Consider the following 26319-nt stretch of genomic DNA (forward strand, 5'->3'; position numbering starts at 1 on the left):
CGTTGTGCGGCTTCTGAAGAGGAGGAAGCCTTGCCATGTGCCACAAGGCGGAGGGGTTGTACGCGCCACGGAGGGCGTTACGCTGGGTGAAATGAGCCAGATGCAGACGACAGCTGCAGCGTGATCTCCCTTCCGGGCGGGGTCTGAAGCCGACTCGCGCCTAACAGGTGGGGGACCGACCACCGGAAGGGTGCCGAATTTGCTCTGCAAGCAGAGAAAGTTCTGGAACTCTGATGCACAGCACGGTGAGCAGACGCAGCAACACTGAGTCATGTGCATGAGGTCTGCCAAGAGGGGAGCTCTTGGGGGCTCTCACTTCCGAGAAAGAAGAAAAGGTAACCGTGGGAGGGGGTCACAAGCTGCGTTGTGACCTCTGACAACGTGTGTGAAAACATCCAGTTGTACACCTTAAATACATACAACTGTTGTCATTATACTGCAAAAAAGCTGGGAAAAGATTTGCAGAAAACCCACTGAAAAACACAGAAACTATGATATAGCCAATGCCAAGTTCTGGAATTATTATAATCAAAATAGAGTTGAAAATATTTCACTCTCATGTTTTTAAAGCATCTGGTTCAATTTGTTTAAAGTTTTGTTCATTTGTGAAGCAATACAATGAAACAGTATTTGAATTAATACATTAATTTTTTTTTTGAAGATCCGGAAAATACAAAAAAGAAAGTGGGAACAATTCACATTTAGAAGTTCTCTAGAAAAGACAACTGTAAAATGAGGTTGTGGGAAGATATTACCGCTTGACGAGAGATTTCAGTTCCTGACAATAACCATCAGAACCGGCTCAGTACAAGGCAAGATGCTGGAATTCTGCTACCAGAAATAACTAATGATGAAGGTTTAGCCTCGTTTAGTAGCTGAGACACGTACGGATTAGAGGTCAAACGCTCCTACCACGAGGCCATGCCGCTGGGCAGCCACCGCGAGGGTAAGAAAGGTGAAGTCGGCTCACCGTGGGCTTGTAGTCGATGTCGTCCATCGATCTGAAGAAATCCAGGCTCTTGGCCGCGGCCAGCTTCCCCGGGTCCGAGCTGTGCGTGCTCAGCGTGTCTAGGATCTCTCCTAGCAAGTCCATCTCACCTGAGGAGGCAGTCTTCCCTCTCGTGTCCAGAGAGTCGTCGCTTCCATAAAAATAAGCAGAAGCTTCTTCCCCGTCTTCGGAAGACAACCTGAGGAGGAAGAGGGCCCACCAGTGGCTACCTGACCGCGTGTGCCACCACCTACCAGCAACCGCCCTCCAGCGGCTGTCAGCCCACGAGAGCCTTTAAACCCAGAGAGGCATTTCTGTACAAGGGCTGGTTCGTGGCCAAAGTCCTTAGAGTGATGCACCTACCATTCGGGTGCTGGAAATCCTGAGGATGTGAGTTAAGAAGGACACGCGGAGGTTTATGGTACCTTATCAGTCTGGCAGCACAGGCAGGGCTTGTCACACAGTCTGATTCTGTGCAATATGGCACATTAGCCTTAGAAATATCAGACTGGGAGAGTTCCCATCATGGCTCAGCGAAACAGATGAATCTGACTAGCATCCATGAGGACACAGGTTCAACTCCTAGCCCTGCTCAGTGGGTTAAGGATCTGGTGTTGCTGTGAGCTATGGTCTAGGTTGCAGACACGGCTTGGATCTGGTATTGCTGTGGCTGTGTGTAGGCCGGCAGCTGCAGCTCCTATTCAACCCCTAGCCTGGGAACCTCCGTATGCCACGGGTGCAGCCCTAAAAAGACCCCCCCCCCAAAAAAAAAAAAAAGAATCATACTGAACACCTGGGAAGTTTGCTATGGTCCAAGGTCCCTTTCAGTATTTCCTTTTATCTGTTCAATTATTTTACAGAATGCATATTCCTTTACATATACAAAGATATACTTAATGCAGAAAAAAGAATGTCAATTTTGTCATCCCCAAGTATCTTAAATGTGTTTAAAAAGTTCAACGTATACCGTTATTTCCCTTATGTTAAAATTAATGCTTAACACTTTGCATTAATTTTTCCTCTTCTGATAGCGCCGTCGACTTAGGTCCCACCCCACACGTCTGATCTGTTTCAATGGACTGTCACCGCCGTTCCCCACATTTAACCCGCCCCTTTCAGTAGCAGGGGAGGGTCTAAGGGGGCTTCCGGTTTCCCTTTAACACTATCCCTTCTGCAGGCATCACTGCTTTTCAAGAACAAGATAAGTCAGGGGTGTCTTGCTTTCCTATCCAGGACTTCACGGCCCTGTGAGACTCTCGGCAGGCACCGGATGTTGTGCTGGAGGATGCTGCCACGGAGCAGGTCTCATCTCCGAGATGCCTCCTGCGACCTAAAGACTCTGGCATTGAGCCACACCACTTGACACAACACCCAGACTGCGACTCACTTGCTTGCTCTTTCCATGTCATCGTCGTCGTCATCACCCAGACCTCCATCCAGGCTCTTAAGAGGCCTTCTGACGTGTGGCTGGAGAGGAATCGACACCGTAGCATTAGTAGTTAATACATGTCTCTTTCATACATTAAAAAACAAAAAAAAACTTTGATTTGGTAAGGAATACTTTTAAAAGAAATATTCATCCAGGGCTTTTGAATATGACCCAACATGACAGGCGAGGCAGGAAGAAGGGGAGGATGTGATCAGGCGACATGTGTCACAATGCTTATTCCCACTTGAACCAATGAACAAAAACCAAGTCACGGGGATGAAAATGTACAGTTATCCACAATCTCCCAGGTTCTTGGTCCCTGATTTAGGAATATTTGACCTAAAATCAATCACTTCACTGTGCACCTCTCCCCCAGGTTTAATAATGATCAATATTTGCAACCTTTTCTTTTTTAAAAAAATGTTATGGTCGCACCTGAGGCATATGGAAGTTCTCAGATCAGGTACCGAATCTGAACCACAGCTGCAACCTATGCCTCAGCAATGCCAGATCCTTTAACCCACTGCGCTAGACCAGGGATTGAACCCGCGTCTCCACAGCACCTGGGCTGCTGCAGTTGGGCTCTTAACCCACTGTGCCACAGCGGGAACTCTGCAGCCTTGTTTCTTTTATCCCCCACCCATGCTCTCCCTCACACCAAGTGTTTTAAGACAGTGCTTCTCAATTTAATACCCATCTAAGCCACGTGGAGGTTGGTAAAAATGCAGGTCCTGCTCTCACGGAAGTTTGGAGTTTCTGCCTCTCTCACAAGCTCTCAGGTGAGGTTAGGGCTGCTGAATCTGGACGTAACAGACTGAATATTAAGGTTCTGAATCAAATCCTAGACAGCCCATCATGTCCCTTGTAACTACTTCATTGCGTGTCTTTAACAGCTAAAGATACATTGTAGCTCAACCAAGACAGCGTGACCACACACAACACATTAATAACTACTCTTTAGTGTCTCATATTCCCTATTTCCCAGAATGTTTTACTCGGCTTGGACCAGAACTGTAACGACGTTGGCACGTAAGTGGCCGGGAGGTCGCGTCTCAGGGATGATGACCGCTGGCACCGTCCCCTGCTTTCACGCCGGTTGTGTCCTTTAACAGGTGGTTCACCCTCGTTTCCTGAAGACTGGCAGTTACATCCAAAGCTTGGTGAGCTTCAGCGTCTGGGTTTCTCCTCTGTTTTTGGCAAGAATGTCCCTGAGGTGTTGATCGTGTTTCTTATCACATGAAGACACACACACGCGGTGTTTGGACGGCTCTGTGGTTCTCAGGTGGATTAATGGCCTCAGGCATGGGTGGCTGGTCCACCCATCATAAATTTTATCAGCTTTTCACTTGATGGTTTTAGCATCCTGTAATAACCACTGGCTACATCCATTATTCAACAGGAGCTTCAAAATTATGCTCTTCAGAAGCATCTCCTTTGTATTTATTGGTTGGCATTCTATAAAGAACTGTCTTATTAACTATTTAGCTATCCCAGAGTTCCTGTCGTGGTGGCTCAGGGGTTAAGGAATCTGACTAGGAACCATGAGGTTACGGGTTCGATCCCTGGCCTTGCTCAGTGCATTAAGCATCCGCCGTGGCCGTGAGCGTGGTGTAGGTTGCAGACGTGGCTTGGATCCTGCGTTGCTGTGGCTCTGGCCTAGGCTTGGCAACTACAGCTCTGGCTCTGATTCGACCCCTAGCCTGGGAACCTCCATATGCGTGGGTGTGGCCATAGAAAAGGCAAAAAGACAAATAAAAAAAAAAACTATTTAGCTATCCTGAAATGCAGTGTGTATGGGAAAAACAGGATAGCTCCTTGATTCTTTCCTTTTATTTAACCATTTTTAGAGCAATGAGCTCATGTCCTAACAGTCTCTAGAGGTAAGCCATGCGGGTTCCTAAAAAGTTATCATCGTTTGCATAGATTTGATGTGGCTCAACCCATGACAGTTACTACTCTTCCCAAGCTTCACTCTATCCCATCTTTGAAGTATACCATGATCGTGTCTTTGAAATAGTTCTTATTATCTTTTCAGGTGTATCCTGAAATACCTGCAGGCGAAATGACATGCTCTTGGATATTTACTTCAAATTAATCCAGTGGTGGGGAGTGACCATGGTAAGGCTGGCACGGAAATAAGACTGACCACAAGCTGACAATTGTTGAAGCTGTCCTCAAAGGTGCCTGGGAATTCTGAGAAGCGTCTCTTTACTTCTGCATGTTTGAATCACATCAACTGTTTATCCCACAAGAAAATAAAATAATTTTTAGTTTTTGTTACCTGTTCCCAAAAAAGCAGACCGAGATGCAGAGTAGAAAGACCTTGCATTTGCCTCGGCCACAAATGCATCTCATCTCACAAACACATAAAACTACAATGACACATGTGATGAGCCATCTGAGGACGACCTGAGGACCAGCAGAACGGCTCTTCATCTAAGGAGACAGAGAACACACCCGTGGAGACAGGTGGGAGGGGCAGGACAGGCTCACAAGGACCCATAAGCAAGAGGTCCTCCCCCAGGAGTGGGGGGATGGAGCCCCCACATGGGGGTGGTGGGGACCAGCACGGGGAGATAAGCCCCCTATCTGGTGCGGCTCACATCCAGGAGAGCTGGGGAGCTGTGGGGAACCAAGATTCCGCTTGTAAAGGGCTCACACACACACACACACCACACTGAGTCCCAGGGCAGGTGCCGTGGTTGGAAAAGCACCTGGGTGGTACGTGAAGTAGATTTACTAACTTCAGGGAGGGTCGAGGCGGCAGGGTCTGTTAGAACCTTCTTCAGGGGCCAGAGTGCCGGTGGGCACTGTTTTTTTATTATTATTCTCTTCCCAGCTGGCCCAGTGCTAGTGGTGCCCTTTCTGACACTCTCTCCATCTATCTCCCTGGCACCCGGAGGCCTGCCCATCCCAGTCCAGAAAGAAACAGAATATCAAACAAGATGAGCCCAAAGAGACCCAAACAAGACAAGCAAAATTAAAATGTCAAAAGGTAAAGAGAGTATTTAAAATCAGGAAAAAATACTATTTATATACAAGGAAACCTTCATACAGACCATCGGCACAGCAGAAAATGTGCAGGACGGAAGGAACAAGTATGATATCGTCAAAGTAACTGAAAGGAAAAAAACTTTAAAACCACGAATACTTTACCTGCTAAGGTTATCATTTAGAGTTAAAGTAGAAATAAAGTTTCCCAGACAAAAAGAAGCTAAAGAAGTTCATCACCATTGAACAGCCACACAAGAAATGTTAAAGGAACTTCCTTAAGTGGAAAAGGCCACAACTCGAAATAAGGAAATATATGACAAAAATCTCACTAGTAAAAGCAAACATAGTTAAACACAGTGAGTGGATCAGGCACTGACAAAACAGGAATGATGTTAAAAGAGGTAGTAAAATCAGCTGTTTCCTACAATAAGTAGGTAAGAGATACCCAAACATAGATATAAAATGTGCCAAAAATGTGTGTGCACGTGTGTGTGTGGGAGGGGGTAAAAATACAGCGTTTTAAGAATGTCTTTGAAGTTAAGTAACCAACAACTTAGACTGCTGTATACACAGGTTGTTACACCTGAAACTCAGAGGAACCACAAACCAAAAACCTATAATAGATAACACAAAAAATAAGAAGGGAAAAAAACCCAAACTTAACACTAAAGAAAACCATCAAGCCACAAGAGGAGAGACTAAGAGGAAGAAGGAACAATGAAGAACTACAAAAGCAACCACAAACCAATGAACAAAATGGCAAGTGCATACCTATCAATAATCACTTTAAACAGCCTAAATACTCCAATCAAAAGATACAGAATGGCTGAACTGATGCAAAAGCAAAACCCATACAATACGCAGCCTACTAGGGATTCACTCAAATGTGAAAACACACACAGACTCAAAGTGAGGGAATGCAAAGAGTTTCCACACAAATGGAAACAAAATCTGGGGTAACAACACTCATATCAGACAAAATAGACTCTGAAAGACTACAGCAAAAGAAAGCACCCTGCATAATGATAAAGGGGTCAATCCAGGAAGGTGATCCAACGTTTGTAAATATATATGCACCCTACAAGGAGCACCTAAACATATAGAACAATTATTAACAGATATAAAGGGAGAAACTGACAGTAATACAATAATGGTAGGAGACTTTAATACCTCACTTACAGCAATGGGTGTATCATCCAGACAGAAAATAAGGAAACACTGGCCTTAAACAACACATTACACCAGGTGGATACACATTTAAGAGCACATGGAACATAGAACATTCTCGGGAACAGATCACATATTAGGCCACAAAAAAAATTTCAATAAATTTAAGAGGACTGAAATCATATCAAGCATCTTTTTGACCACAACAGTATGAAACTAGAAATCAAGTATGACAAAAACTGGAAAAAACAAAATTCATCAAGACTAAACAATATGCTATTGAATAACCAATGGGTTAATGAGAAAAGAGAAAAAAGTTCCTTGAAACAAATGAAAGTGAAAAAACAACATTCCGAAATCAATGGGATGCAGAAAAAGCAGTTGTAAGAGGGAAGTTTGTAGCAACATAAACTTACCTCAAGGGAAAAAAAATCTCCTATGAACAATCTACACCTAAAGAAACTAGAAAAAGAATACATAAAGCCCTAAGTTAGTAGAAGGAAGGAAAGAGTAAAGATCAGAGCAGGAAAAACAAAACAAAAAACAAACAGAGGCTATACAAACAACAGAAAAGATCAATGAAAAAAGAGCTGGTTCTTTGAAAAGGTAAACGAAATCGATAAGCCTTTGGCCAAACTCATCAAGAAAGAGAGAGGGCCCAAATAAAATTAGAAATGAAAGCGAAACTACAACCAATATAAAGAATCATAAGAGACTCTTATGAACTCTTATATGCCAACAAAGTGGACAACCTAGAAGAAATAAACTCCTAGATACATACAATCTTCCAAGACTAAATGAAGAGGAGCAGAAAATCTACACAGTGAGGAGACTGTCAGGAAAACTGGAAGGTACTGAAATGGGCCCAACGTCACTGGTGTCCTGTCAAGGAATGTGGGCTGTCTGCTGCTGTGGGCTTGTGAGGTGCTCTGAGGTCTGCACATCACAGACACTTTGTAGCCCTGCAGAGACAGAAGGAAGACTGCTAGTGACGCAAGTGCTTCTTGTCCACAGAGATGCAGCTTGTACCACGCGGACTAGTGATGGTTTTGGTGTCTGTAAGCACACACGTTTCAGTTGTCTCAGATGTCGAGGTGTCTGTTCTTTGGATGATCCTTTGCATCAGTCTCTTACATCTTCTTGGTTTACTCTTTAGCTAATGAGCCAAATAAGACAGAGTTCTACCCTTTTATGAAAGATTATTCTTTAAAGTAGGCAGTTGGTGTTTTCCTGAATAAATGAATACTTCCATACATAGTAGGGCTATTGGGTACTTGGGTAAATTTAAAGACTGATAAAATAGATAATGTAGAGAAGACAGCATGCTGCTAACGGGCTGTCGGAGGCATGATCAGCATCCACAGGCACAGCGGAGCGTTAGATTCATTCATTCGACAAAGATTAAGCAACTGTCTTTATGTACCAGGCGCTGGGCTACATGCTGGTCTGATGACGACCAAGAACAAGGCTCCCTGACCTCATGGAGATTATAGTCTAGTAAATGAAACATGAGTTAAACTGAATAATCATAAAACTCCAACTGCCGTAACTCTGACTGCCACCAGGAATGTGACCTAGCCCGGGGCGGGGGGGGGGGGGGGGGTTAAGGGAAGGCTTTCCCTGAAAGATGTTTGAGGAAAAGCTCTGAAAGTTAGCAGGTATTAAGCAGATGACACAAAGAGGAAACGAATGTGCAAAGGTCCTGTGGTGGGACGATCAGGGCAAACACATGGACTCAAAGATGCCAAGGGCACCCTGTGGGTTAGAGCCTGTGTTACAGGGTTATAGAAGGCCCATTAATCCTGCAGTTACCCTTTGGATCACTAGATGGCAGATATACACTAAGAAGGCGCAGGCTGGGTACAGTCACATTTCTGAAGGGTTATGGAAAGTGGGGGCCATCGGAGGTCCAGCAGGAAAAAGTGAGCAGTGAGAAGTAGACGGGGAGACGGAGGCAGGGACAGACCCGACTGGCGGGTCCCGATGATGGAGAATAACACAAAGCCATCCACTGGTTTTATTTTGTTCCTTCAACAAATATTTGAAGACCTACTGAAAGCTGCGCTGTGTGGTCCTTGAAAATAAGGTAGCAGCCACATCTCATTTTAAAAAATTCTTTGTATCTCTTCGTGCCACAAACACCCATTAAGCACCTACTATACGTGTGCTACTGTCTTCCGTGCTGTGGGGCATAAAAAAGAAAAGAAAAAGATGTTCTCTCAGGAGTTTCAAAAGACACGGTGAAAATGCCAAAATACTGAATATAGTGAAGCAGTTACACATAAACATAGTCTTTGTATGGATATAACTGCACTCAGGTTTTTGATCACAGATGAAAACTTATATGTGACCATTAATACTGATCATGATTCATGTCAAGGGGTAACATTCCTAAGAAGTAGGTTGCAGACTGATAATATTAACAGCATGGAATTGTAACTGCATCCTATAAATAATGGTAAACTCTGGGACCAGTAAGGAGGTTTGGAAGTTTCTGAATGGTACAGGCTTGGTGCAGCTCTAACTTTAGCCATGGTCATTCATTCACGGTGACCCAGAGGCTGTGCAAACCAGCAAATAACTACTAGCATTTGCACCTCTCTTGGGAGCCAGTGTTACACAAAAAAGGGTACATTTTGTGGATACAATAAGATATCATAAGAAAACAAAATAAGCAGCATTTTCTATCCCTCTAATGCAAAGAATTAAAAATGAGATGGGTAATTACCTGGATGTCACACACCTTGAGCTGGACTCCCACCAGGTTCGACACACACGTAAATGTGAAATAAAAATTTTCCTTCATGGAAATGTAAAATGTCGAATGCACATCTAGTATGTGTGAAAAAGAGATTATTCTGGAAGTAACAAGTACTTGCATAGCAAGGAATGCTTACTGAGAATGTGAAAATACTATACTAAGGCAGAAAAAGGCTATTGATGTAGGATGAAATCTGTTAGAGACATTTCCTACAAGAGCAGCTCAATCTACGGCGAGACGCTGAGTGAGGCAGACAGAAGGGTCGGAGAAGACCAGCGGAAAGAGCGGACCCACAAGGAGAGCGACAGAGGCAGGCGGCCCAGGCCACAGCACCGTCAAACGTCGTGTGTGACGAGGCGTCAAGAAATGAGTTTGTATGACCTACAACAAGCGAGGTGAGCGTCTTCTTCCTTTTCACCAGCTCGGTTTCCCAAAAGCACATCAGAGCAGAGAACCGTGAGGCTGGTCCCTGGTGCTCCAGGAACCTGTGAACCTTGCAGTTACCACTTCTGTCACTAGAGGGCAGACAAATACTGAGGCAAAATGCTGGGTAAGGTGACATTCATGGGGGTGAAGGGGCCAGGCAGGGAAAAAGAAAGGATATAGAAAGACGAATGGGGAAATACACTTTTTTCGACTTCATAAAATTGAGGTGCTTGTACTGGATCAAGTTTTTGAAAGCAGGTACGCTGTGCTGCTGTCCCCATTTCAGAGCTGAAGTAACTGAGGTCCAGAGTGTAACCTTGCTTATCCAAAGTATAGAGCAACCCCCTGAGCGTATGCATTTTGCAGCCTAAGCCAAAAAATACCTGCATGAAATAACATGAGGACACATTGTAAAGAAAGCTACCACACAGAATTATAATGTCAATACCTTAAAAATACCTGGTGGTTTACAATTTGAAAAGAGGTTCAGAAACGTGGGTTGTAATTTGTATAGATGTTAACGGAAGCACAGAGTGAAAGTGACTTCCCCATGACTGCCTTGCTTCAATGTGTTAGAACGTTTGATACAGCACACTTTAAAGAACGGCTTTACCACAAATGTGGGTGAGCCTTTTCTCGGTTTTATATATTAGGGAACCGAAAGCTTGATGAAGTCAGGTCTCTCGGGCAAGGTTAGATCATGTCAGAGCTCAGCCTCCAACCCGGGTGCTCTGGCTCCCTGATCCCAACTCTTCTCCCCACAATCACACCAGACAGTCAGCCCTCAGAGACGCAGAGGAAATACAGGTCTGAGAATTCACCCGAGACTTGCTCAAAAGGGCAAATTTGAACCTCGTGTTAAAAACAGGTGGTAGTTACAGAATGATCACGGGTGTTGACGTCCAGGTGGGTGAAATGGCAGGCAGGTTAACACACTTTTCTGGAGCTATTTCTGTCAGGGCAAGAGCTTAACATGATGCAAGTTTGGTGAGGTCTGACGAATTCAGGCGATGGAGGCTAAGGAAACAAGACTGAACAGAAGCATCAGAATTCTGTTTCTGAGCAGGTGAGTGCTGTGTGAGATGAGTTCAGGCAGGAAGACTCTGAAGTGGTCCAGACACATCCAAGACCCTTAACCAGCGCTCCCGGTCCACAGCCCCCTCGCCTTCTCTGCCAGCTTTGTTCACTATTCGCTGTCACTCAGCTATCACCTGACACGTACTCTTATGAAAGTGTTTTTTGAACACATTCCTGTCTTAGCAAGTCCTTGACAACAAGAATCCTATCTTTTTAATTACTTTGCTTCTAATTCCGCTCCCATTTTGAATGCAAGACGCAGCGAAAGAATGTCGACTCCCATTCTAACAAAGAGAAAAAAAAGCGGGATGGTCTTAAAAAAAATCCATAAATTTTCTTGAACCTATCAGAATGCTGAGTTGTAACGCAACCAAGTAAAAGGAACTCCACAGAGTTATAAGCCCTTCCAAGGGGAGATAAGAAGCATGAGCTATTTCATCCTTTCATCTATTTTTTATCCGCGTGCGCACACGCACGTGGCAGGTGGCACATCAACCGGGAAGAAGACGTGCTAGAATGCCATAGTCTTAAAGACCAAGTGTGGACTCGTGCATTGGTTTGGGGGAGCTGGGAGTCTCAAGGACAAGTGGTGTTTGCACTCACAAGCTCTTTACCACACGTAAAATCCTATAATTTCATTTGCCAAGTAAGGCAACTCTAGCAGCCGGCGCGGCAGAGGAGGACTGGGGACCAGAGACGGGAAGCACCCCCTCGGGTGCACGCCTGCAGGAGGGAGAGCCTGCTGCCCACACAAGCACCAAGCCCCAGGGATTGTCACAGCCAGAGCCCTGTGCTGCTGGCAGATCACGGGGGAGGTGCAGAAGCACAACCTCTGTACCCCAGGGACAGGAGGGCACATGGAAACCAGGCAGGAGTCTTCCACCACCAGGGAGGGGCGGGCAGCCTGCAAACAGCCCAAGACCAAGCCCAGATGAGAGGAAGTTTACCTGCAACGGGAAGGAGAGGAGGGGTGCTGGGAAAGCCCCATGCCTGAGCACGGGGGTGCACACGGCCTAAGACAGGAGCTGGACCAGGGCACAGGGAACCCCGGAGGCTTAGGACCAGGTAAGGAGATACAGAAGTTAACTGCTAAGGGAGGGGGTGTAAGCTCTGAGCGACCTACCACGTGGCTGGTGCTGGGGGCGGGGGACAGGGACTGCTGACAGATGAGGGTGAGGGAGGAACACTCGACAAACCTTCCAGCACTTCCTCAGGAAGCGTGCCACACACAAGGGGACAGCAGCCCTGCAGGCAGCCATGTCCACAGCCAAATCCCCACCCCTTCAACTTGTGATGGATTCAGCCCCTTGTACTAACAGCATCCTGCTATCTCTATTTAACTTATTCTCTGCTGCTCTTTCACATGGGGTTCATCCCTCAAGAACTACCAGATGTGAAAAGTAAGAACAAAGTAAAAAGAAGGACAATATGCGTAAACAGATGGGATGTGTGTCGAGTGAATGACAGAAAAATTTTAAAAAATGATATAAAAATATTCTTTTGATGGGCTCATGAGCAGATCAATTATCTAAACTGGCATTTCTGTGCTCTAACAATGATTAACTGAAGAAGAAATAAAGACAGTCTCATTTACAGTTGCATCAAAACAACAAAATACGTAGCAATGAATTTGAGGAAGTGAATGATTTATAAGCAAACATTTCAAGACACTGATGAGAGAAACTGAAGAAGATACAAATAAATGGAAAGATATTCTGTGTTCATGGACACAAAGTGTTAACACTGTTAAAATGTCCATATGACCCAAAGCCATCTATACATTCAATGCAATTACTATTGAAATTCTACTGCTATTTTTCATAGAAATAGGAAAATAATCCTAATACATGCACAGATCTACAAAAAATCCCAAATAACCAAATCAATCTTGAGAAAGAACAAAGCTGAACCAATGAAGTGGAATGGGCTGCTTTCAAACTATATTACAAAGTTATAGTAATCAAAACAGTATATAGCATTGTATGAAAACAGATACAAGGATCAATGGAACAGAATCACAAGCCCAGAAATAAACCCAAATAAACTTATTGTTAAGTATATTTGACAAGGGAGTCAATAATATTCAATGCCAGGAGGACAGTCTATTCAATAACTGGTGTTGGGAAAACTGGATATTCACATGAAAAATAATTAAATTGCATGAATCTAATCTTACATCACTCAGAAAAAGCTAACTTAAAAGGGTTAAGGACTTAAATGTAAGACCTGAAACCATAAAACTCCTAGAATAGAAAACATGGGGAGAGACTCCCTGTCATTAGGCTTGATACCGATTTTGTGGTTATGACAAGCACAAGCTACAAAAGTAAAAAAAACAACAAGTGTGACTACATCAAACTACAGCTCCGATTCAACCCCTAGCCTGGGAACCTCCACATGCCATGGGTGCAGCCCTAAAAAAAAAGAAAGTGGGAGTTCCCATCATAGCTCAGTGGTTAATGAACCCAACTAGCATCCATGAGGACGTGGGTTCCATCCCTGGCCTCATTCAGTGGGTTAAGGATCTGGCGTTGCTGTGGCTGTGGTGTAGGCCAGAGGCTGCAGCTCTGATTTGACCCCTAGCCTGGAAACTTCCATATGCCACCGGTGTGGCCCTAAAAGACATAAAAAGAGGAAGGAAAAAGGAGAAGTGAAAAGGAAGAGTATACAGAGAGGTCAATGAAAGAGAAGTCATTCGGAATTTGTAAATGATAGTCATTTACAAATGCTAAAAGGAAGTAAGTGACCTTGAAAGCAGGCCTAGCACACAGCCATGTTCAGAGGAGGTCCATGGCCTTGACAGCTGCAGAAAGACAGGTAGTTTTTATTGGACTGAATCTGGTATACTCTCCACTATGGTGCTGCCATTTGGTCCACACTGCACTACTAATTGTATTCTTGGAAGCTTATTTTAATGAATATTAAATTGAGAACTATTCTAGAATTAGACTAAAGAAATCTTTGTATTGGATTTTAGAGATGTAATATTTGAAATCAGAACTGACCCTTTTATGAACGTCCTTGTACGGAGGTTAGGAAGTTTCCTTTAGTGGTTCTGACTTCCTTTAGGAAGTTTAGTTTGGCAAAATGAGGTATCAAAATCATTCGGAAATGCAGTACTTCAAAATGCGTTTCTCCACGGTGGATCAGAGACCGTGTAAACACCCCTCCAAGGGCAACACGGTACCAGCCATTCTCAAGGACTCTCCCTCATTGCCGTGGTCAAGGAGAGGAGGTCCCGTCGTTCCCCGTTTCACGTGCGACATGGCTGTGAACTGTTAATGCTTTCCTGAAGCCGCCGTTTAAGGACTGTTCAAATGCCAAGTCATCGTGTTAACCAGAAATATTTAAAATACCAGAAATATTTAATATTTATTGTTTCATTTTCTCTTCTTCGATATTTGAAAATGCAACTTTTTTAACAGAGCGCTTGCAGTAACTTTTCAACTCTGAAAGATTATGAAGTATAAATACAAGAAATTGCATAAGACTATTAAGACATTATTCTCAAAGCTAAATAAATAAATAATTCCCTTGATAAATGGCAAACTGTTTGCAATTTTACCTTTGCTGACAGGATTTCAATATTTCAACATTTTAAAAGGTTTCTTAATACACAAGTCTACTGTATTTTCAATAAAACCTAGAGTTTGATTCCTTTCATCAGCTGATGTGAAGATAACTATTCTAACTGGAGTCAGTGATGAAAAAGTCAACATTGATTAACAGAACCATATCATTGCCTATCATTTTAATAAACTGTGTTTCTAAAAACTACACAGCTATGGATTAAAATGCGTAATTTATAAAATAACTAGAGCTGGATTTTATTTTTCAGATTACCACATCAATGTATCATTAGCATAAATGTGTACGAGTGGACAGAGTCTCCAGATGGTTTCAGGACTGAACGTAGCAAGAATCGTCACAGAAACTGCAACTGTATTTTGGTCTCAAAAGCGTTGTTTTACTAATGTCACAGACACTGATGAAGGCAAAGAGGCAAGAGCATCCTGCAAATAACCAGGATGAGACTCGAATGTTAGAAAAACTATAAGAACTTCCAGAGAAGGCTGCATATACAAAACAGTCCTATTTTGTAACTTCAGATATTTATGCTATTATGCTAACACTTTATGTTCCATATCAGGAACCATAACCATGCGTAAGAGACTTAAACCCAGGTCAAATTATAATAAGATTCTTGTAGTTACACATCTATTGACATTCCTGGCAATTTCTCTCTCGGGAGAACCAGCAGCGGCAGTAACCCCTACAAAGACAAGACTGGCTTTTCCTTTCATCAACGCTACCACTGATCTCTGACCAACCTTAAAGGCAGGTCTTATACACAGAACGGGAAGAAAACCATCCTTTCCGTATCCCAGGACACCTGGGAGGAAATAAGAATCTGTCTATAAAACTTGGGTCCTTCTGGAATACCTGCTGTTAATGTCCCCAAAAGCTCCTAAAATAATTAAAGATGTAACAAGAAAAACTCTCACAAAGTTCAACAGAAAGATAGTAGTGCTGCGACTGATTACTGATGTAAAGTCTAGAATGGTAGTAGTATATTTACTAAGTGAAAATTTAAGTATCTGTTTTTGTTTCAAGACTTGGTGATAAATGACAGAGCCCTTTGTGGCAATAAATATGAAGGGAAAAATGATAACATTCAAGAGGTACATTTCAGCCTAAAAACCTCTCAGAAAATAGAGGGAGCATGTTTACACATGTCTGTTGAATACACTAGGTTTTGTGTGGCAGAGCTGAACATTTTAAAATTGAAGTCCTGGGAGTTCCCGTCGTGGCTCAGTGGTTAACGAATCTGTCTAGGAACCATGGGATTGCGGGTTCAATTCCTGGCCTTGCTCAGTGGGTTAACGATCCGGCGTTGCCGTGAACTGTGGTGTAGGTTGTAGACACGGCTCGGATCCCGCGTTGCTGTGGCTGTGGCGTAGCCTGCGGCTACAGCTCCGATTCGACCCCTAGCCTGGAAACCTCCATATGCCGAGGGAGCGGCCCAAGAAATGGCAAAAAGACAAAAATGAATAAATAAATAAAAATAAAATTGAAGTCCTGGCCAGCTGCTCAAAGAAGGAGTTGGTTTTGAATTATGTCTTTGAAGGAATAATGTTCCTGGGAAATTCCATGACGATGTAAATGTCTCATATGTGCATTGTGTTTCTAAAAGAGAAAGGCACATTTTCTAATGATAGATTTTGTCTGGTGCAAACATCTTTCAAGGAAAGGAAATATTCCATCCTGCTCACTAGAGGGCACCCTTGCAATCCATAACTGGGGTTTGGGGGAGGGGGTGGTGGGCCACAGATTTATGATCAAATTTGACATGTTGGAAATACTATTTCAACAGAAAACAACAGGGGAAAATAACTTTAAGACAGCAAGATGGTACCCCTATTTTCAAACTGGACTTAAATGATCAATTTTATAAATTAGTGACATGAGTATAAAGTAGACTAAATACACGTTATGTGACAAAGTGACCTTTTGGACAAAGGTTGCTAAACCCTGTTTTCGTTAGGCAGTATTTTTGTCTGCAACTTTTATGAGAAACACATTTACCTAAATTACTTTAAAAAACATTTCATCATTTGAAATTCATATTTTAATACTTCACTAATACTTTCTGATCTCTTTATTTCAACGTTTTAGCTTAACTGTAATAACAGGATTCTCAATAGTAAGCCAAAGTAAACAGGGATAAAATAAAGTACGTGGGGTTTTTTGTTTTGTTTTGTTTTTTGGCTTACCACAATTTGGTTAAACTTGATTATTTTGTAAGATTTATGTTAAGTGTTTTTTCCAATTTTCTGGACCTCCTCCTTCACATGCACATTCCTCCCCCTTCTCTGAGGTCACAGTTATTTTTCTCATTGTGATTTACGGTCATTTTTTTCTCGGTCAGAAGTGTAAAGCAATGACTGTGCATTTCTTTCCTGACGACCACTACAGCAATATTCAACGGACTGTATTTTCAAAAGATCCCAACATGTGTGTCACTTTCTGAAATCTGTTGTGTCACCTGAACAAGAAACACTATCCTTAATTACATGCATTTTATTCCCAGGTTCTACTTAATTTGAATGAAAAAACAGTATGTCACAAACATAATACTCTAAACCACCTTACTGGGTGTGAATATCCCTTTACTATACTTAGGAACTAAATAATTTAGAGAATCTAGGTTTTTATAAATTTCACAGGAACAATTTCATTGTAAGTATTTTATTTTTGTTATTGATCACACCTGCAGCATGTGGAAGTTCCCCGGCCAGGGATCAAACCCATGTCGCAGTTTCGGCGTGCCACAGCAGCAACAACACTAGATCCTTAACCCTCTGCACCATAAAGGAACTTCCGGAAGTATTTAAAATATGTGATTTGCTATCAGAAAAAACATAAACTACCTGATTGCTCACATTTAAAAGATGCTTAATACTGGTATTCCATTCAAATGTGGCTTTGAAATGTCTTACTTGCAAGTCTCTACCTGTCAGAAAGGCATGTAGAATTTCTAAGCACACACTTTAAAGATGAAATTACATTGCTCATCAGTTATAAAATGAGCTCACTGCTGTTGTGCTGTATTCCAAATCAGTATGATTTATAAACCAATAAATACATAAGGACTCAAAAAGAATAGTTTCATTTGAAGTGCACATATCACCTCACATAATGGGTAAAAAACGGAAAAATCACATAGACCATTTTTTATGATACAAACATCTTCATTTCTGAACTCAAAAGGACAATTGGTCTACATGTGAATGCATATGAAAAATAGGATAAATGGCCACTAGTTTCATACTACTTGGTCTTATTAGGAGAAACTGAGGACTGCACATATTTCTATTTGTAAACATCGTATTTGGTTTGTTAAAGTCTTGACCACATTCCAAGTGTGAGTATTTATCAACAGTTGCACACTTTATTTTATGGTACAAATGCAAAAATAACTCCATTCATATTTTCTCATGCAGCTTTTACATAATTAATTGGATAGTTTGAAAATAAAGCTGAGTGGATTGCTCCTTGTCTCAGACATGAAATAGTTAAGAGTGATATGTGTGCCAGGGTTTTAATGGGGCTTAACAACAAAAAGCTTCAATCCTCCACTTTCACTAGGTTTGGCTGCAGTGGTTTTGCTTGCTTAGGGCCATCCATCTGTTAATGCTGACTTGTATGTAACACAGCTCTGCTCCCGCTCAGCGTTCACTAGTGTGTGTGTGTGTGTGTGTGTGTGTGTGTGAGACAGAGAGAGAGATGGAAACATGCAGACAACACATACATATTACAATTCCTTAGAGTACATTAAGAATGGCTAATATTACCAAACATGGAGCAGTATCTTAGGTTCATATTAATTTTGCTCGTTAACTTCTCATTCTTAGAAAATTCCAATACATTTTTACATGTAAATATTGTAAAACAATGTTAGATGACACACAGTCTAGAGATTGTTCACTAAGTCTATGGTGTTTTGTTCTCGATTGATGAAAGAAAGTAAGTATGCAGTCAAGATTAAACCAGTTCTGCACACCGTGACCAGTGGCGGTGTTCTCCCTGGACCCCAGCGGCCCTGTTTTCAGGGAAATGAGAGGACAAGCCTTTCCCTGGAGTCCTGTTAGGCCGGGGCCGCTGCTGCAACTGTCATCTTTACACAAAAGGGAAAGGGTTGGGTTTTACAAATGTGAAGCCTAATTGGGAGCTCTTCATGGCTGTACCCTTGACATTTATTTAAGCCTCATCAACAAAACGGGAAATAACCATACTAATTAGCCGACCAACACACACAAGTACGGTTTGTTGGGAGCAGATAGAGATTCACAATCTATTTCAAAAATAAGCTAAGTAATGGAACATAAGTGTAAAACAGTATTTTCATGTCTGTTCTTTTCTATAGTACATCAGATTACAAAAGTTTATTTTTTTACTTTAAAATACATTCTTGGAATTTAAATGACCAAAGTATATTTTTCTCTTTTGAAAAATGGATGAAAATAAAGTGTTTCATTTACACAAGTCTAGCTGGAAAAACTAGAAATGTCAAGTTCTTTATACAGCGAGACTGACTTCTCAAATGGACAAGCTAACAGGCCAGGAATGGGATGAGTCGAGTCCATGATCTTTATTTAGATAAATATTTGTATGACAATAAAATGGCATATTTAAGTCTTATAAAATTATAAGTGGTTTCTTGGTTTAAAAAAAATCTGTATTATTTCTTTCCAAATCATAAACTGGGATTAAAGGTATCTCTGCTTAGAATGAAGACAATTTTAGGGTCCCCAGTGCTTCACCAACTGCAGGATTATTAGTGACCAGAAATAACTGAGGCAAAGTAGAAGAGAGTCAGATGCTGCCGCTGCTATAAAAGACCTAAAGCTCAAGGTAAGTGTGTTTCAGCAGAGCTGGCAATTAGTGCCTACTGTGTGGCAGACGTGCTACATACATTGTCTATAATGCCTACTGTGTGGCAGACGTACTACATAGTCTATAATGCCTCCTGTGTGGCAGATGCATTATATACATTGTCTATAACGCCTACAGCCTCCTAGGAAATGACATCTATTGTTACTACCACTTCACAGATGTGGAAATTCAGGAATATAAAAATGTAGTTGTGTTTGCTCCATACTCTGTGCTTGTACCTTCTCCAATGTCAAGTCTTTCTGGCTGTAAACTCCATACCTTTGCCTCCAACAGCCCTCTTGTGGGTTTTTTTTTTTTTTAATTAATTTTGTCTTTTTGCCTTTTTGAGGGCCATTCCCGAGGCAAAGGGAGGCTCCCAGGCTAGGGGTCGAATCGGAGCTGTAGCTGCCGGCCTACACCACAGCTCACGGCAATGCCAGATCCTTAACCCATTGAGCAAGGCCAGGGATCGAACCCACAACCTCATGGTTCCTAGTCAGATTCGTTAACCACTGAGCCACGAAGGGAACTCCTTGTGGTTTTTTTGTTCATTTGCTTTTTAGGGCTGTACTCACGGCATATGGAGGCTCCCAGGCTAGGGGTCGAATCAGAGCTGCCTACACCACAGCTACAGCAACACCAGATCTGAGCTGCATCTGCCACCTACACCACAGCTTGCTGCAATGCTGAATCCTTAACCTACTGAGTGAGGCCAGGATCAAACCGCATCCTCATGGACACTATGCTGGGTTCTTAGCCTGCTGAGCCACAAGGGGAACTCATCTAACGGCCCTCTTCTACGAGCACTCTGCTTGATGCAGAGGCAGGAAGTGGTGGCGAATACGGGCCGACATTCCAGAAATCAGTCTGTTTTCTCTGCAATCCTTACTCTGCTATTTATTATCTGCAGAACTTTGGGGACTTTTTAAAAAAATTTCATTGAAGTAGAGTTCGCTTAAATGTCATGTTTCTGCTATACAGCAATGTGATTTAGTTATACGCACTCATATTCTTTTACACTATGGTTTATTATAAGATACTGAATATATTCTCTGTCTATACATAGTTTTTTTTTTTTTTTTTTTTTTTTTTTTTTTTTTTTTTTTTTTTTTTTTTTTTTTTATTATTTCTCTGTGCTATACCATAGGCCCTGTTGTTTATTCATTTTATTTAAAACAGTTTGCATCTGTTAATCCCAAACTCTCAATCACTCTCCCATACCCCCTCCTTCTTGGCAACCACAGGTCTGGTCTCAGTCTGTGAGTCCGTTTCTGTTTTATAAATTAAGTTCATCTGTGCCATATTTTAGATTCCACATGTAAGTGATATCTTAGGGTGTTTGTCTTTCTGACTTCACTTAGTGTGATGATCTCTAGGTCCATCCATGTTGTGCAAATGGCATTCTTTCTTTTTTATGGCCAAGTAGTATTCCACTGTATATATGTACCATATCTCTCTTATCCATTCATCTGTAGATGGCCATTTAGGTTGCTTCCATGTATTGGCTATTGTATATAAGGCTGTATGAACAGAGGGGTGCATGTATCTTTTGAATTATAGTTTTGTCTGGATATATGTCCAGGAGTATGGTTACTGGATCATGTGGCAGTTCTATTTTTAATTTCTTAAGAACCTCCATTCTATTTTCCATAGTGGTTGTACCAATTTATATTCCTACCAATGGTGCAGGAAGGTTCTTTTTTCCACACTCTCTTCAGCATTTATTGTTTGTGGACTTTTAAATGATGGCCATTCTGACAGGTGAGAGGTGGTACCTCATTGCAGTTTTGACCTGCATTTCTCTAATAGTGACATCTCCTCATGTTGGGCACATTTCTTAATCCCTTTGCTCCTCTGTTTCTACATCTGAAAAATGGGGGTAATAGGTCCCACTCTGCTTGGGTTGTTGGGAGTTTTCAGTTAATCACGTAGTACACACAAACATACACAGCTTGTTAATCAAGGAACTGTCTCTTTTCCTCATGTTCTCCCAGGTTTCTCTAGGGCACTTTAATATTATTTCAACTCCATAACAATTGAGAAGTAAGAACATACAAATTATTTGGATCACCAGATCCCATAGGTCCCTAGAGAATCTTGCTTTCAGGTAACTGAATTTACCAATAGCAAGTCTACTAAGAGAATCTGGTTATGCAAACCATCAGTTATAAGACAGGACCCAGGACATGTTCCTTCTGAGAGGCCAGACTGACGTGAGTGAGAGAAGGAAGGAAAGAGCGTATTCCGAGTTTATTTCTGCTTGTAGCCTTTTTCAATTTTTTAAGCAGCTCTCAACTCTCACGTGAAAGCTAAGCCAACGGCGAGAAAGCTGAGGGGTCTCCCAGAGGTTCTGACCTGCCTGAGTGTTTTATATTACAGAGACCTCAGGGGAGAGACCAAACAAAGAAAACCGACTCCCGTTTCCTAAAACAGGGTCCGCGTCTCACCAGGTACATCCTCCCTTCTCCCCCCTGCTGTGAGCTCTGGCCCTGACGTCATCTGTGCACCCAGCCCTGCTTCCTGGGTGGTGTGCACCTCCAAACAGCTTTTTAATCTTTGAGCATCGTGAATCCAAGGGAGCTGTGTTTGTTCTCTTCACTGTGGCTGCTAAGCAAGGGCAGGGCCTTAGCATCTTACTGCACTTCCTTCCTCTCTGCTTTGAAGCTCATCTAAGTAAATGAATTTTAATTCTTTGATTCTTTGTAAGATATAAATTTATTTTTGGAAATAGTCAGAATATAAATAAATAGATAAAAATTAGTGTCTCTGACATATTTCTTGACATCTGCATTCTTTCTTTAACCACATCTAACTAGTCCCAGGATTGCATCTATATTTAATTGAAAATCTTAATGTGCTCAGACCCCAATATGATCACACTTGGAGAGAGAGGAGTAGAACTTATGGATTTTGGAATCATCATAAAACATATGCACATGGATGGCTCTAGCATCAGCTGTCTCCTCCACCATGTACTGGATGAGATTTTGATTACATCAATGTAACTGGATTATCTCCAAAAAGTGAACCAAGGAACTTCTGCAATGTGAGACCACAAAAAAGGCAGTAGACGATCTATGCCTGATCCTTCTTGATTTCTTTGCCCAAATGCAAATACTGTATTCTAAGCTGACTTTGCTGAGCTCCTTTTTTGGGTAAGTGGTTCATCTCTCCTGGGAGAACAGAAGACCTCTGCGGTCAGCTGACTTTCAACTTGCCATGCTTCGGATTTGCGGAACAAAGATCTAGCCTTTGACTACACAAAAACGTAGATTTTTCTTTTTTCTCTTCTTTTGCAAAGATGATTTTTTAAAGGCAAAGAGCATTATACAATGAGAAGCAGTAGAAGTCTCTGAGATGTTGTCACAGTCCTTAAAGCCCCTTCTCTGAGATGTGCTGTCCCTGTTCCCACTTAGCAGCCTCCCAGCATCGTGGGCACACGGTCCGCTTCCTGCTTCCTTGGCCAGGGACAGAACCTAGGATTAACGCCCAACTCGGGGGCCGATGACGTTCTTCCATGAGCAACTGGCTTTGGGAGTCGTGGTCCACTTCCAGGAGCTGTTTGAACTGAGGGGCTGCAAGCCCAGTGACGGGGCGCAGAGAAGTGGAGAAAGCCAGTCTGCAGGATGTGCGGAGAGAACAGAGCAGGTGGGAGCGACAGAGAGAAGACCGAGGGCGGTGGTGTGGGGTGGGGGATGCTCTCCGTTTTTTAGCTCCAGTCCTACCAGAGGCCTCATACACCCCTGCACTTGCAGGTCCCAAGGAACATCTGTATCCTTGTAATAAACACCCTGCTGTTGCCTTATCTCACTTGAGTGTGTTTGCTAACATTATGAAACTAAATAATTCAATCAGGGATTAGAGGACAGCTTCAGTTTGAATGCACCATGATCTGCTTTCACAAAGAAGCTGCTGACCACAAGTAAGCTCTCATTTCAGAGCCCTGTAACTGTCGGCTCAAAGAAGTAAAATTAGTGTTGTAAGAAAGCATGTATTCTGGCAGCTTTGGGGGAAAAAAGTTAAGGGTGAAAAGCAGCAAGGGAAAAAACTGGCAAAGGGCCCCAAGTGTACTTCTTTGGACTAGTGTGTATGTGAGTCTAAAACTAAGCAATCAAATGTCAGTTATAGAAAAACTATTCACAAAAGCAAAAGATTAAATTATAACAAATACTGGGTTACACATGGTTGGAAATATAAACTAAAAAAAACCCCAAAACAACGAGCTCTTAAAATACATATACCCAGATGTATACACCTATTTATGTAATGGGGCACCTGCACACACAGAAACATATATACTTGGTCTGCATATTGCCCGAACCTCAGGTATTTATCACTGGAAAAGTAAAGACTGTTATTCAGACACTGTCAATATCTGACAATAAATCTAAATATGCTGGTTTAACAAATTCCTATATACCAAGTAGGAAAATCATACTGTAACTCTTAAAGGAGTAAGCCCAGCTCCTATTAATTCTCAGCAAAGGCATCATGTCATGTCCACCTGAAAACTATAAAATGCTAACGAATGAATGCAGATAGCTGAACTCATGATACTATAGTAAACAGCCAGGATACGTATGCAGTAAATGTAACCTATTCTTCTGTAAGGTTTTCTATCTCTAATATAATTCTCTCTCCTCAGAAACTGGGTCTCTGGGAATTCAAAGAAACAAACAGAAATCAGTAATATATTTTATAATTAAGTTATCATAAAAATATTATGCCACTTAAAGAAAGATTTAAAAATTTAAAAATGAGAGACTAAACATAATTTTAACTTAAAATGGACATTTAGGACAGGGATTTCTCAAATTTAAGGGTTTTCTTTTGATCTTAAAGCATCCTACAGGTAAGAAAGATCCCAGTTCTTTTTTACATAAAAATCTACTTATCATGATAAATATAACCTGAGTGCTTCAATATTAAGTCAGTAAACATTTTGGAAAAAATTTAAGATGTCAAAGCTTGAGAACAGATAAACAGGAATGCGCATCCTAGTGATGATGAGAGAAAAATTAAGATACTGATGGCAAATCCATCATTAAATTGACAAGTTAATAAGTGTTTTCTGGGTCACGGCAGTAGCCAGAAAAGGTGCCAACACCTGTGGAGTAATTATTTCACTGAACATACAACCAGCATGCATTACCAATGTGAAAATATAAGCCTAACAAATGGATAAATCACAGAGAAGGCACTGTGTATGTTATAAAAGTAGCCCCCTGCAGCAGAGATTTTTTAATGTTTTTCCAAAATACCTAGAATAGTAACCTGGTACGTAACAGCTATTGAATGACTGAACAAATGGGTTTTCTTTTCAAAGGCCAAGGTTTTAGCACAGCTCTCCCGCCCTCTCCTCATTCCTAAAGACACATGAAGTACCACAGGGCCAACTGCTCCTGAGTGTTCACCTCCAGGAAAGCTGAGCACAGGAGGCAGGGTGGCATCCTGCTCTGCCGCTAACCAGCTAGGAGACCTGAGGCTGGTCACGTGACCATGCTGCCTGCCAACTTCCTCATCTGTAACTTGGTGACTGCAATAAAGGGAGCTTTGCAGCTGCTCCCGGTGCTATGATTTTGCAACTGTAATCTACTCAAGAATTCCTTTTAAAAGCTAGTGTTCTTTTTTTTTAAGATTCCTTAAAATATGGTTTAATGTATACAAATTATGCTGCCTTAAGACCTACAGAAACATACTTATGATGCAAAATCAGACACACAATATAGCTATGATTATGGACATTTTCCTACTTTAGGACAATCGTTTAAGTCGCATTAGATATAAGCAGAAGCTTTAAATGTTTATAGCAAATAAAATATCTAATTTTAGAAATTTTAGAAATTTTACAGAAAGACAGACAAGCATTACTTTCTATTCTAATGTCTATCGATCGCTTTATGGTCAAACCCCCATGTATGAGTTCCACCTTATTTTTGCAGTAAAGGAAATCATTGTGAAGCTGTCCGCACTCCAGGACAATCACGTCTCCCTCACTGGGCCATGAGCCCTACAAGAACGTCACCTGGTACCTGGAACACTGGGCCCCCAGTCCCCCTGCACCTGCCCAGACACCACCCATGTATCTCCTGGACCCTCATCACAGAGTTTCTTATCATATGATCAAAAGTTAATGAGTCCAAAATTGTTCCCAAAGAATCCCTGGAATTACGTAACTTCCGAATCTGGGAGAGCGGAGGGGAAGTAAGCTTACCTGCGTGAGCTTACGCCTTGTTAGGTTTCCTCCCTTCTCACTGTGTAACGTGTACACTGGCATATATTGGACAGAACCAGAACAAGCCCCATAATCGTCCTCATTTTCCTGCACACGAGGAGACAGACAAGCAGTCACTTTAAAATACTCATTGTATGAGTAAGGATTTTTCACTGATAGAGTATCTCATACAGATGCAAATAACAAAGTAACACTTGAGGTATACATTAAAAAAAAAAAAAAAAAAAAAACCTCCTTAGGAAGAAAATGCATTTTTCTACATTATGAATGAATAATTTCCAAAACAATCTCGGAGTCTTCTGAATAGTCTGAATAAAATGTACATGAAGATCATTTACTCTCCACTACTATAAGAAAAGTTTTAAATAGTATCTTTTCTCTCTGGAGGTAGAAATTCAAAACAACTAACAAAAATCTGCAAAAACCTAACATGTGATCAAGTCAAACAGACATGTACATACACATAGTCACATAGATGCAATATCCACAGATTCAAATACGCATCCTCAAATACGATCTTTTGCAAATTAAGAACATGCTTCAATTTAAAGTAGCTCCTATCGGAAAGATTCTATAAAACCAAACGATGGCATTCCTGCCTTATTTTTGCATCAATAATCATCTTAAAAAAAAATTCTCAGCTCGAAGCAAGAATTTCAATTGTGATATCAAGCCAATCAACTTTATGAAAACATACATCCTGTTAAAGCATCTTTGAAGATCTCCGTAGCGCTGTGATAAAATATGCAGACAAGAAAGGGACTGTTCAGTGGGTGCATAGAGGATGGCAGAGAGTTGCCAGAGGG

General features: G+C 41.8%; 1 protein-coding gene and 1 long non-coding RNA gene across 2 annotated transcripts in view; one reads left to right on the forward strand and one right to left on the reverse strand.

Annotated features, from left to right (window-relative positions):
• The window catches only part of LOC102165783, a 56864-nt gene extending 53183 nt beyond the window's left edge, over positions 1–3681 (forward strand). Inside the window, exons 4-5 of the long non-coding RNA XR_002336246.1 lie at positions 2222–2538; positions 3403–3681. This is a non-coding gene — a long non-coding RNA (uncharacterized LOC102165783). The remainder of the gene's footprint in view (positions 1–2221; positions 2539–3402) is intronic.
• DENND1B (DENN domain containing 1B) overlaps positions 1–26319 on the reverse strand; it is a 244302-nt gene that overhangs the window by 6360 nt on the left and 211623 nt on the right. Inside the window, 3 exon segments of the mRNA XM_021064483.1 lie at positions 971–1187; positions 2376–2455; positions 25493–25600. Of these exon segments, the coding sequence (XP_020920142.1) occupies positions 971–1187; positions 2376–2455; positions 25493–25600 (405 nt within the window).

The sequence above is a fragment of the Sus scrofa genome, chromosome 10 (assembly GCF_000003025.6).
Source record: "Sus scrofa isolate TJ Tabasco breed Duroc chromosome 10, Sscrofa11.1, whole genome shotgun sequence".
Taxonomy (NCBI): Eukaryota; Metazoa; Chordata; class Mammalia; order Artiodactyla; family Suidae; genus Sus; species Sus scrofa.